The 13,678-nt window shown below is 32.4% G+C and overlaps 1 protein-coding gene across 1 annotated transcript; it reads left to right on the top strand.

Moving 5' to 3' along the window:
• Nucleotides 1-5,896: 5,896 nt before the first annotated feature.
• LOC114312363 (ras-related protein RABB1c) lies at nucleotides 5,897-13,475 on the top strand. Its single transcript, XM_028258599.2, has 6 exons — nucleotides 5,897-6,365; nucleotides 9,799-9,938; nucleotides 10,136-10,218; nucleotides 11,643-11,847; nucleotides 12,396-12,464; nucleotides 12,990-13,475. Exons 1-6 carry the CDS (start codon nucleotides 6,320-6,322, stop codon nucleotides 13,080-13,082), a joined length of 636 nt encoding a protein of 211 aa, XP_028114400.1. The 5' UTR covers nucleotides 5,897-6,319; the 3' UTR covers nucleotides 13,083-13,475.
• Nucleotides 13,476-13,678: the final 203 nt, after the last annotated feature.

Genomic DNA, 13,678 nt, shown 5'->3' with positions numbered 1-13,678 from the left:
TTCCAAAATAAATTCTTAATCAAATCATATACGAATTAGATTGAATAATTTTCATAAATTTCTAAACTAAATCAAACTAAAAACTAATTAAAATTAAAATTTCTTTAATTAATTAAATATAAAATATTACAAGTAATAGATCGTCACAAATTGTCTAGCCAATTATTAAAGCAGATGCCAGTTAACAACTACAATTGATAAAAGTAACGTCACGTCATTCAAGCAGAATCGAACTCCCTCAATTTCAATAGACAAGCATTTTACTTCCCGGAAGTGATTGAGTGCCCTAAATTTCGGGGCTCGAATGCCCCGAAATTTCATTTAAGGTATAAAAAAAAAAAAAAAAAAAAGGAAAAAAGAAAGAAAAAAGAAAAACAGTTTTCCAAAATTGGAAATTAGGGGCATTAGGGGCAAATTTTTTAGGGTCACCAATCATTTTCCTTTACTTCCAATGTCATTTATAATTATTCCTTGCAGACATGTCAGAATTGGTGATATCTTTATTAAGAGCTCTGTTACAGGGCCCGAAAGGGTTTCGAGTCAAATTTGGCTCGAATTTGAGAAGAAGGAAGAAGAAGAAGAAGGGAAGGAGGGGGAGGGGAGGGGAGGGGAGGGGAGGGGAGGGGAGGGGGAGGAAGGACTGGAGGGGGCCTAAAAAATGGAGGAGGAGGGGCTGAGGCGAGGCAGACGCGATCGGCAGTGGCCGACGCGATCGGCGGTGGCCGACACGATCGGCGGAGGCGACGAGATCGGCGGCGGGAGGCGCAGGCGACGCGACCTCTCTCTCTCTCTTTCTCTCCCTCTCCCTCTCTTTCTCTCCTTCTTCCTCTGCATTGCAGAGGTCGAAAATGGCGAAAAAAAAGAAAAAAAGAAAAAAAGAAAAAAAAAACGGAATGCCCAAAACGACGTCGTTTTGGGCATTCGGAGCATTCGAGCCAGTGATTTCGGGCCCTCAAACATTTTCCCTTTATTAAATTTCATGTTAGTGGGATCCATTTATCCAGTGCCCCACTGGTTAATAATGGCCGAATAATAAGAAAATAAGTCTACTTTTAAGATTCATTTTCTAGATTTAATAATTTGTTAAAAATATGATTAATTGATAATTATAAAATATTTAATTATCAAATAATTATATTTTTGACACATTATTAAATTTACAAAATAAATTTAACTTTTAAACCTGAATAATCATACTCATAATAAAATTGTCTGGGCTTGGCCCTCATGTTAGATTTTGTAATGTTTTATTTGAAAGTTTCTCCTCTAGAGAAAAAGTTGGGGTCAACTTTCATAGTTACCCTCCGTTTGGGAAGTAAATTAATTTTTTAGTTTTTTGACTTTTTAGTTATTTTAATCTGGGCTATTTTAACCTGATTTGGGAAGGACTTTTTGGTTTTTTTGACTTTTTTTGTGAGAGAGGATTGTAATGATTATGGGTTGGATTTGATGTTTTGTTTTTTGTGGCTAAAATAGCCTATTTTATTTTTTGTGACTATTTTAACCAAAAAAGCCTGACTTTTTTCTTCCCAAACGGAACCTAAGTGGACTATTAGTTGAAAATATATAAGATAATTTCAACTCAAAATTTATAGAATTTTTTTTATTCATAATAAATAAATTATATACTTTTCTAGTGACGTACAGCCAAAGCAAATCTAATCCACCAATGTTTTTAATTTTTATCTTATTTTTTCGCATAACGATGGTCCAATTCCTTTTATTGGTAATTTGGTAGTCTAGTCATTGATGGAGAGTGGTTGGTGATGTATTAATAAACCTTAATTTATTTATTTTTATATAATAATGACAAGTCAAGATTGTCTTTAGTGCGTAATTGAGATTGTCATTGTTTGTAATTAATGATGATGATAATAGTTTGATATTTTTTTAAAAAATATTAAATATTCTCAAAATATTATGTAATATTGTTGTCCTTTTAAAGGCCTAGCTTTTTATTAAAAAGTTAAAAAAATAAAAAATATATTAAATTGTTTGTCATTAGATAAAAAAATTAAATGTCACATTACTTTTTCAATCATAAAAAAATATTTTGTAACAATTTCTTAAATATATTATTTTTTATTTTTTATGTTTTTTGTAAGATTATTGGTGAGAAATTCATCTTTGTGAGAGGATATGACTTTAGATTAAAAAATTAATCTTTTTAATGATAAAGACGTATCGAAAAATATTATTAGCGGTGACTAGGTCGGCTTGGTTTCATTTTTTTTTCTCACACCCTTATGTAGAATGACTATTTTACCTATAATTGACACAAAAGTAATAAAGTCCTTTTTTATATAATGAGAATTTTTTTCACAATTTAATTTAATCTCAATCCACTAACGCTAAACACTAATACACAAACAAATATCTTTTATCTTACATACAAAATTTAATGGGAACTCTATGTTAGTCACTCCCTCCACGAGTGTGTGTATTTTTGTGTTAAATGTAACATATTTTTTCTAGTATAATTTGTAATTCATAAATGAAATTACGTATTTTGTAATAATATTACACATTTTTTTATCCAAACATTTTCTAACCAAAAAATGTGGAACATTACAACAAAAATACTTAGGCCTCGTTTGGCAAGATGCTATTTTAGCCAATTAGTCAAAAAGTTACTAAATTAGCCAAAAAGCCAACAACCCATACCAAAAAGTCAAAGATTCTTTTTTCTCTCTATTTTTTGCACATCTTTTCGTAATTAGCCAAAAAGTCATCCCAAACATACAAGTTTTTTTTACCTACTTTTTTAGCCAAATAGCCAAAAAGTTACTAAATTAGCCTGTTCCCAAACGAGGCCTTAGTATTACCGCAAAATGCATAATTTTATTTTTAAATCACAAGTTATCATAATTTTATTACAAAAATACGTATTATTTATCAAAAACTGCGTAACATATATCACAAAAATATGTAACAAAAGTATATATATGATACACACTTTTTGAGAGAAATATATCATAACGTTACCCAAAACTTAATATCATTAAATTAATAAATTTTTAACATTCATTCGCACGTACTCATAATTTTACTTAATTTTAATCAGAATACTAGTTAAAATTCCATACTAGCAAAAAAATGGGCTACTCTCACGGTAGTCAAAACCAATTCAACTATACATATATACACAGTCCATGTCATTCTTATTAGATTTTCTAATTTTAGGCATTGACTAAATTCTCAATACCTTCCAAAATAGATTTAGACCCATTTTTAGAGCATTTGCAATACCCACATTGACTAGTTTACCATATAGGGCAATGATTCATACCCTCTTAAAAGTCCCAACCCCACAGGAAAAAAGACAAAAGAAAAAAAAGTTAGCCAATCAAATGCAAAGGGAGTGAAGGGGGTGGCCCCCAAAGGGGGTCTCAACTTTTATTGTACCATATAACATACAGTTTAGAACCTAATTATAAATTTGTGTTTTCTTCGTACACTTTTTGAGTATGTAAATAGTAAATTATTTTGTTTAATTAATACTTTTAAAAAACAATTTTTTAGTTTTTAAAATTTTTATTTTTCCTATTTTTTATCTTTAGTGAATTTTTAAAAAAAAAATTATGTAATTTTTTTTACTTCTTAAATTTACTTAATCTAAATACATTTAAAATGTAAAATATTTATGAAAATTTTCTTTTAAAAAATCACTAAATACAAAAAAAAAAATGATTTTTTTTATAGATTTCTTCACAATTTATTTATTTATTTTTTACTTTTTAAATGTATCTAAAAAAATTTAACTGAAATATGAAAAAAAAAATTCACTAAAGAAAAAAGAAAAAAAAAAAAAACTAAAAAGTCTATTTTTAAAAACCCATACCCAAACCGAGTGTAATTTTTGAATAGTGTAGAATAGTGGGGTCTATGTGTTTAGATATTTATATGATTAGAATCTTATCCATTTTAAAGGCATTTTCTTAATTGATATATAAATAATTGGGTAAATTATATATAGTTCTTTTGATATTTGCTTAAAATATGATTTTTGTCCCTTGAAATTTATAACTCATAATAAATGAACCATTTTATTAATAAATTATCAAGTCAATTAACAGTTTTTAATGATTTCAGAAATTTATTTCAATTAATAATTCAAGTAATTTTATCATTGTATAAAAGAGCAGTTAGGAATTTTATTTTTTTTAATTAATTTTGTTAAATAAAAAATTCTGACAATGAAGTATTTATAATTTTTTAAACTATAAAAAATAATTTGTATTTTAAACAAATGTCAATGGTGCACTTATTAAAATGAATAATGTGGGAGACCCATTAAAACCATTTTTAATGGTTCATTAAATCCATCATTAAATTTAAATTTGATAAGAAAAAATGACTTTTTGCTTCTATAACGGTTCATCAAATCCAGAATTTCACTTTTTTTCATCAAACTGAGGATCAATGTGTTTTTCATCAAATCACTGTTCATTGCCGTTAGATTTTCACCACTGGATGTCCTCCCAGATGACCACCTTAAAGCAAAAATTTATAAAAACATTGCACTGACCGGTCGAACAGTGGTTTGATGAAATCACAAATCCCTCCGTTGGAACACTTATGCTGTGTTTGGTTGGGGGATTTGGGGAGGGATTTGGAAAGGGAAAGAGAAAAGGTGTGTGAAACTATGTGAAATATAGACATGATTTATTCACATTTCACTTACCTTTTCCATTTTCGTTTCCAAATTCCTTCCCAAATTCCCTAACCAAACAAAACATTAATATCAAATGAAACTTTTACTCAGATTTTTATTCAAATTTAATAAAAATTTTAATGTATCGTTGGAGATACTCAAAACCCCAAATAAAACAGTTCATCGGGAAAGACCCAAGCCCATTTAGAACCCAAGCCATATAATTATTTAATAACAGATAATATTACCTTTTCTTTTCGTTTTTTTTTTTTTTTTTTTAAGATCGGGAACATTAATGTTACCTTACAAATACGCTTTTAGGCCAAGTTTGACATGATTAAAAAAAGACAAAAAGTTAAAAAGTCACTATCCTATTTAAGTCACATCATCTTATTTAAGTCACATCACCTCTCTAACACATCACTTCAAACCCAACCCAAACCCAACCCATATTTCATAAAAAGTCAAAAAGTACACTTATTTAGTCTTCCCAAACTAGGCCTAGTTGATACTCCATACATTATACATTTGTAACCTGTTCCTTTTTAGCTTAGATCATTTATAAATAATTATGATTGTATGATTTTATTATTTTGTCTTACAAAAATTAACATTTAATTTTTAAAATCATATTTTTCTATTTATTTAAAAATATATAATTAAATAATTATAATTATTAAATTAAAATTTTTATAAAAAAATTTACTAACACTCATATTTGTTTCATTGTGACTTAAAAGCCAACTTATGGAGGGTGTCTCCCATATGTATTACCTTACAAGTTACAACTCTAAAAAAAAAAAAATACATAACTCTATATTTTTTGAGTCTTATCTTAAAAAAATATTATAACTAAACACAACATCATGAGGTATAATTAAAAACTCACGAGTCATAATTAAAATAAAAAAAAATCATAATTAAAGAAGAAAATGATATAACTAGAGATGCATATGGTACACTGTATATTAGAATTTTCCCTAAAATTCACCTTATTTGGTTCTAATTTCCTAAATTCAATTTTCTAAAAATTAAATTTTTCATTTTTCATATTTTTTTAGTAGATTTTTTAAATATTTAAAACAAATTTTTTATTTTTGTAGATGCATTTAATATAAATATAATTAAAAATATAATATTTGTGAAAAAAATATTTACAAATTTACAAATACAAAAAATGAAAATAAATATAAAAAAAATACTTAAAATAATAAAAAAAAAAATCTGAAAAATAAACAACTCAATTCAGAAAATTTCAACACGATGGTTTTGGAGAAGAATTCTCCTATAGTTGGAGCATCGACAACTCAGCACACAGAGCTTCTTCATGATATTCATTTGTTATTTAAAATCCTACGTATAACTCTCTCTCTCTCTCTCTCTCTAAATCTCTCTAAGAAGTTCGAAGAAAGGAAGGAAACTAGAGGAACAAAGACGACTTGCTTGGCGTTTTTGAATTACAAAGCTTCCTCAATCCTCTTCCTCTTCATCTTCAACCATCATATACATATATAATTCGCATACACACACACACGCATATTCTGAATTTGTTCTTTCATTGAAACTCAATTCATTGTTGTTCGGTGCGATCTAAACTCAATTCATTCGTCAATACATCTAATTCGGCCAATTCTTGAGCAAAATCAATCGAAGATCTGACCAACCATGTCTTACGCTTACCTCTTCAAGTACATCATCATCGGAGATACTGGTACTCCTTTTTTAATTCTCTCTCTCTCTCTCTCTCTCTCTATTATACTATTCGAATTTTCAAATTCTGGATCGTTTTTCCTGGATTTGTGTGCTTCTTGTATAGACTGCTTATGAACTAATATTATTTATTTATTTTTATTTTTTTTGAGTTTGTGGATCTGGAACTTAGAAGGAATCGCTGTGGTTTTGTGCCAATTTTGAGTAGCAGTGAATTTTGTTTTTTGTGCTATCATGTCTTTCAATAGCCAAGCAATTGATTTTATGTTAATTGTGTGGATTTTGACATTTTGTATTAATTGATCTTGTTTTATGCCAATTTCTGTTGTATTGAACAAAGTTAAATTCGGTGTTTTGTCTCTATCAATTTTTACATATGCACGGAAATTTTGTTTGATTGCTGAGAATAGGAAGAAGGTAGGTTGGAAATTATCTGACAAATCACATAAAAACAATACTTAAAAAAAAAAAGGGTAAATTACGCTCACCTCCCCTGAGGTTTCTGACAAATACAGGGACCTCCCATTGGTTTCAATAATTACAATAATCTCCCTTACTTTACCTAATATTCTCCAGATTCCCCTTTGTGTTGACTTCCGATTATTTGTTTCATAGAAAAAGCTGATGTCATCAAAGCCAAACACTAAAATGTCCATAATACCCTCAAGTGTCCTCAACCCATCTATGTCCAGAACAGTGTATTTTCTGAGAAAATGGTGGGTAGTTTCCTTTGACTTCATTTTGTGACTGCTAACTCCATTACCATCTCTCTCTCTCTCTCTTAAATCTTCAAAAATGACTCTTAAATTGCCCTCTCTCTCCTTCCTCCCCACCCCCAATCCTTAACCCTCACCCCCAAAACCCTCACATCACCCATTCAACTAAATTCCCCAACCAAAAACCCTCCAATGGACGAAAGCATTCTCGAATCCATCGGACTCGAAATCATTAGAGTCATGGCCCCAGTCTCGATTTGCATGCTCTTAGTCGTCCTCCTAGTCTACTCCCTCTCCTCCTCCTCCGCCTCCGCCGCCCCTATCCGCCCCGCCGCCAATCTAGTCTACCTCGAAACCCCCTTCGACTGCGCCACCTAGAAACTCGAAGGCGCTCTCCTCAATGCCCTCGTCTTCGTCATCATCATCTCCATTGTCACTTTCCTCCTCGTCCTCCTCTACTACTACAATTTCACCAATTTCACCAATTTCCTCAAGAACTACACTCGCTTCTCCGCCTTCTTCGTCCTCGCCGCAATGGGCTGCTCAATCTTCCTCTCCATCATCCAATATTTCTCAATCCCAATCGATTCCATCACTTGTTTTTTTTTGCTTCTCAATTTCACTATTGTGGGTGTTCTCTCTTGTGGCGGCTTGGTTTACCAATTTTCCTAAATAGACCACTTGGGTTTTGCTAATTGCACTTGCTTTGTATGATTTGGTTGCGGTTTTGGCTCTTGGAGGGCTTTTGAAGATCTTGGTCAAACTGGCTTCGAACTGGGACGAGGAGCTTCCGACATTGGTGTACGAGGCTCGGTCAACTGTGGTTGGTGGGTTTTCCGATTCTGGTTCGGTGGAGCTTCAGGTAGTGCCTAGGAACAATGAGAGTGATTTAGAGAATTCAGATTACATTGCTGTTGCAATTCGAAACCAGAGTGAAGTTGGGATTGGGGGATGAGATGAGATGCGATGAGATGAGATGAGATGAGAGAGAACAAAAAATAAAAATAAAAATTAAAAACAAAGTTGAATACTATAATCAGAGGGTATTTTCGTCTTTTCGCGCTCAAATAAAGGGGTAATATGGTCATTTGTATACAAAAGTAACATCGTTTATGTATAATTGACGGATTGGGGGAATCTGTACAATGTCAGGTAAAGTAGGGGAGGTTATTGTAATTATTGAAAGTACAAGGGAGATCCCTGTATTTGTCAGAAATCTCAAGGGAGGTGAGTGTAATTTACCAAAAAATAAATAAATAAATAAAGACAGAAAAAAAAAAAATGATAGAAATGGAATGAGCATTCATTAAGGAGAAATTATCTTTTGGGTGAAACCGCATTTTGAGCTTGTGTTTTTTAAAAAGTAGGTTAGTATGATAAATGGTTTGAAAAGTGGGTTACTTGAATAAATAGTTTGATTTTTTCAAAGATTAAGGGGAAAAAAAAATACTCATAAGTTTGGTTATGACTCAATTTTTTTTCTAGTCATGACTGAAAATGATTTAGTTATGACATTTGTGGTAATTAACTCCACAAATGTCATATGTAGCATAGCATGACCCTTCATTCAGATACAAATTTGTAGATTGTTAGGCAAACTTGGAGCACAAGGTGTTTCATAAGTAGAATTGGCTGCCGTTAGTCATAGAAATTATGTGACTTTTTGGGATTCATTGTAACAAGGTATTAAAATGGCTTTAAAAGAATATATAGAAAAATAACAAGTCAAAGTAGGCTTATCCTCTGGAGTAATTAGTTTCAAGTAGATTCAGAAGATCACAATGGCTCACCTTCAGGGACTAGCCAAGTAAATTCATGGCTCCACCAAGATTGCATGAGAGATGGACATGTCTATCACACAAATAGAATTGGAAGTTGATAGGGAGAAGTGAAACTTCTTTTACTCCATGAAGTGAAGTGTCACGTCAAATTATCACGATCTGAAGTTCTTTTTCTTCCCTACCTAAGAAATATGGACATTTCCAAGAAGGTAGTGTGTTGTGTCTAACACCAACACAACACAACACTACACTTGTCGGACACTTCCCAATACTTGTTGAACATGTGTCCAAACATGCCCTACTATTTAAAATAAATAAAAAATTATAGACTTGGATATACTTTAGATACTTGGGAAACACATGTTTATCACTTGGACACATATGAAACACAGTAAAGTTCGAATAAATATCTTAAAATCCAATGATAGAACAAAAACAATGTAAATTTATGTGTATTCTCCTCCTTTATACTTTAAAAATTATTGCCATTAAATGAAATATTCATATATATGACATATAATAATTGTTTCTCCTTCTACATAACATATTTAAATATATAAAATCATAAACATTTTGCATGTGTCCCCACATATTGTATTTTACATTTTTAAAAAAATTATGTGTTGGCGTGTCTATGTCGTGTCACATGTCCATGTCCATGTTTGCTTAGTTCCCTGCCCACCACCCCAATGAGAGATGGGAGGGGAGGTTAAGTATTTAAACCCCAGATATAATACTCAGGATTGTAATCTGGATGCCACCTTGGACCCAAGTAAATGTATAAGTTTGTTAAATTAGTATCTTCTCATATCATATTACATTGTTAGAAGTTATGATTCTTTTTTCAGTGTGGAATATAGGACAGAGTTATTTGTTATAGTCACTGATCGTGCATGGAACAGTGCAACTCATGCAAGTTTGATCTCTTCTTACTCAGGAGTTGGAAAATCATGTCTTCTTCTGCAATTTACTGACAAAAGGTTTCAGCCTGTGCATGACCTAACCATTGGTGTTGAATTTGGGGCTCGAATGGTCGCAATTGACAATAAACCAATAAAGCTGCAGATTTGGGACACGGTTTGTTGCTATTCTTTGTCCTTTATTTTTCTACTATTAAATTGTCCAATGTAGAGTATCCTGGTTTCTTCTTAGTTGCTTGGTGAAGAATGACATGAATTTCTGAATTGTAAGGAACCCAAAGTTTGCTTCTTATCTTAGATATATGTTTATGCAAATGATTGCATTTGTAATTGCTCATCATTCCTTGCTGTCAGGCTGGTCAAGAATCATTCAGATCTATTACAAGGTCATACTACAGAGGGGCAGCTGGTGCACTGCTTGTTTATGACATCACTAGGTATGATGTTTTTTTGAATCTTCTTAAACTACATGAGCAAGGCTATCTATTATTATGCTTGAAAATTTGTCAATTTTTTTCATGTAATGCACCTAAACTTAGGCCCAATTTTGCATGCATTACATAAATATATGCATCTGCATCTTCAGTTGTTGCTTGTGATTATACATTTTGAGAGAAGGAAAATGATAATCTGGTATCTATGTTTTTCGATATTCTTCTTTGGATTGAAGGGCTTTCTTGTTACAATTATGCAAACTAATCATAACTGCCTCATACAAACTTTTTTCCTGAAATGTCGACAAATTGGGATTTTCTTTATCCTGAAGGTTAGATTTGTTTTCAAGTCTCTGAAATTCATGAGAAAAGGAGTGCATAATGCTATCTGATGATGTGTGCATCATTAATGCAACAGTAAAACAGTTGCAAGTGTCCCTGCCTCAGGAAGCAGTAGTCCCTAGTTTGAATTTTTTACCATTGTTGGAGAACACCTGACTTGTGCTGTTGGGTGCCTGGGACATGTTTGCGGATTTAGTTAGGCTAAATGTCTGGATATCTTGTGTGTGTGTGTTGGGCCCGGGGGGTGGGGGGTGGGGTGGAGAGAGAGAGAGAGAGAGGGAGAGCTTTAAATATTGGAAAGTGCATTTTGTGGGACTCGGATAACAAGCCTATTAACTGAGAAGGCAACATGTTAACAAAATATTATGTGAAATCGCTCTTATGATTCAAAATTGTTGTTAAACAAGTTTAGACTTTAGATAACATCCATTTTTGGATGGTACTCTAATTTTTTTGATTCAGACCTTGAGATTGGTATGGATCTCTCACAAGAGTGGATTGGAAGATATCTTTCTCCCAATAGTGGTGGTCTCTCGTCAGCTTAGGCAGATTGTTTAGCCTGTTCATCTTTCACAAATGGATCTGAATGGAATTGTTTTTGCTTACCAGATCTGGGAAAAGGAGGTTATTTGTATACCACTGTTACATTTGGTTTTTTGTAGTGCATATTTCTTTGCTTAAATGCCAATACAGCCAAAATAGGATGATGAGTTAATGAAAATCTCTCAGAACAATATAAGTTTAAACAAATCACAGGCATTTTATTATTTTGATCGATTATACAAACTACAGAGGAAATGAATATAATTAGAGAAATACCAAAGCCATTCTAGTTGTCTGTTATCTGTTGCAATGTCTTCTATTGTACCATGATATTGCTTGTTAGAATAAAAGTAGAATTAGCATATTATATCTCGGTGTAATTTAATAGATAAATGCAATTACCTTTTACTTTTATACTTGAGGCGGATTATGATGAATTTGAGTGACGGAATTGTGGAGCCCTAACTAGTCTTTGTGTAGTTGTAATATGGCTCTTCTACTTTGCAGTGATAAAGAATGACTTTAATTGTTTTGCCATTCAGGAGGGAAACTTTTAATCACCTTGCGAGCTGGTTGGAGGATGCAAGGCAGCATGCAAATGCAAACATGACTATCATGCTCATTGGAAACAAGAGTGATCTTGCTCATAGAAGGGCTGTAAGCACAGAGGAAGGCGAGCAGTTTGCCAAGGAACACGGCTTGATCTTCATGGAGGCTTCAGCAAAAACAGCTCAAAATGTTGAGGAGGTGATGAATCTCCCAACTGAGTTATACTGCCTAGTGTTTAAGAAAGTTTCTAGCATGAGCACCATTTTTTTTTTTTTTTCATTTTTGGCCATTGGTAAGAAGCACAGACACGGACACAATACGGACACATCAACACATAAATCCACAAAAAATATAGGACACGATATGTGGGGGACTCATGCAATATTATATGTCATATATATGAATATTTAATTAAAAAATAATAATTTTTAAACTTAAGAATGAAAATATGTATAAATTTATGTTATTTTTCTTTTGTATTGGATTGTAAATTACTTTATTCAAACTTGTAATGTATTTTATGTTTGTCTAAGCAATAGACATGTGTTCCCCCGAATCTGAAGCATGTCTGAATGTAGAATTTTTTTAAAATAGGACATGTTTGTCTGTGTGTCCGACAGGTCTTGGGAAATGTCTTGCAAGTGTTGTGTCAATGTCTAACATGACACACCACCTTAAGAGTGTCGGTGTTTCTTGGTTTTTGGACATATTTCTTCTTGTCTTTCTGATAAAGAAGTTTTGTACAGGCATTTATAAGCACGGCCGCTACAATTTATAAGAAGATTCAGGATGGAGTGTTTGACATATCAAACGAGGTATCCTTTCTTTCTCTCTCTCTCTCTCTCCTTCTCTCTGGTTTGTTTGTTTATGGTGGAAGAACATATTGCTTTTCTTTGAGTGTGTTTGAAATTATTTTTCAACTTTTTATTAGGATAGTTTGGGTTGAGCAAGCTATTATTTTCATTTCATTACAAAATAGGAATAGCACAATATTTTTGGGACAAAAATGGTTTAAAGAATTAAACTTTCTATTAAGACCTCATTTTTCTCTGGGATTACTCGAACGAAACTCACTTAATCAGAAGGAGACTTGGGCACACATTCCAATTGACTAAAGTAGTGATGGGCTTAGGTCAATTGACCTCGGGTTGAGATTTTCACATACTGAAGTCATTATTAGTTGTAACCTGTTATGTAGCATCTGCTTATCAAAAAAGATAAAAGCATCTGCTTAACATCAAAAGCTTTTTTCATGCCATTAACAAAATTAAAGAACATGATTGGATGACTAGTAGAACTGCCAGTACTAAAAATTCGGGTTATTTGGTTCTGCTTTGCAGTCTTATGGGATAAAAGTTGGATATGGTGGCATTCCCGGGCCATCAGGAGGTAGAGATGCCTCTGCTTCTCCAGCAGGTGGCTGTTGCAGTTGAAAAATGAAACTCCTCAGAATCATTCACATACCTTTGCTTGTTTGCTCGTGCTTTGAAGGTTCCGATGTTCTTTTGCACTTTGGAACATATCACCAGTTTATTTGATGGTCTAGAGCTATCAAATATTGTGGGGAAAAAAATTATTTATTAACGACAATGCAAGTAAATATACTATATGTGTGTCTTCCCTTGTATTCTTCTTCCTGATTGTGTAAATTTGACAGCTAGGATTGAAATTTCATTGTCAGAAATTAGAATTGTAACGAAAGTGATCAGAGATACTTTGATTGCTTTCAGACCCCTATTATCGTTATCGTTATCGTTTGTAATTTGGTTGTGAAGAGATGCTCTCTTGGCGGTTTGGTTTTAAATTCCGACTTCTGAGTTCAAAAATTTGTGAACTGTTTGATGAAATTAGGTTTTCAGCTATGGTCCAAATTAAATTTACAGGTTCATCTGTTTAACAGACCATGGAATATGATGAAGTTTGGTACATTGTTCAAAACAATTGCCTTTCCTTTGGATGTTTTAAATGTGTTCAAATGAGTTTTAATCCAATTGAGCTCAAGCTCGAGTAATAGCATTCACACAACCAA

Source organism: Camellia sinensis, chromosome 7, assembly GCF_055761805.1.
Source record: "Camellia sinensis isolate YWXY chromosome 7, ASM5576180v1, whole genome shotgun sequence".
In the NCBI taxonomy this organism is placed as follows: domain Eukaryota; kingdom Viridiplantae; phylum Streptophyta; class Magnoliopsida; order Ericales; family Theaceae; genus Camellia; species Camellia sinensis.
The sequence above is the reverse complement of the archived record's forward strand: the minus strand, read 5'-3'. Positions and strand labels throughout refer to the sequence as shown.

Coding starts and splice junctions, on each gene's coding strand:
- LOC114312363 (XM_028258599.2), top strand. CDS start 6,320: ATGTCTTACGCTTACCTCTTCAAGTACATCATCATCGGAGATACTG. Junction 9,939..10,135: donor AGCTGCAGATTTGGGACACG/GTTTGTTGCTAT, acceptor CCTTGCTGTCAG/GCTGGTCAAGAATCATTCAG. Junction 12,465..12,989: donor TGTTTGACATATCAAACGAG/GTATCCTTTCTT, acceptor TCTGCTTTGCAG/TCTTATGGGATAAAAGTTGG.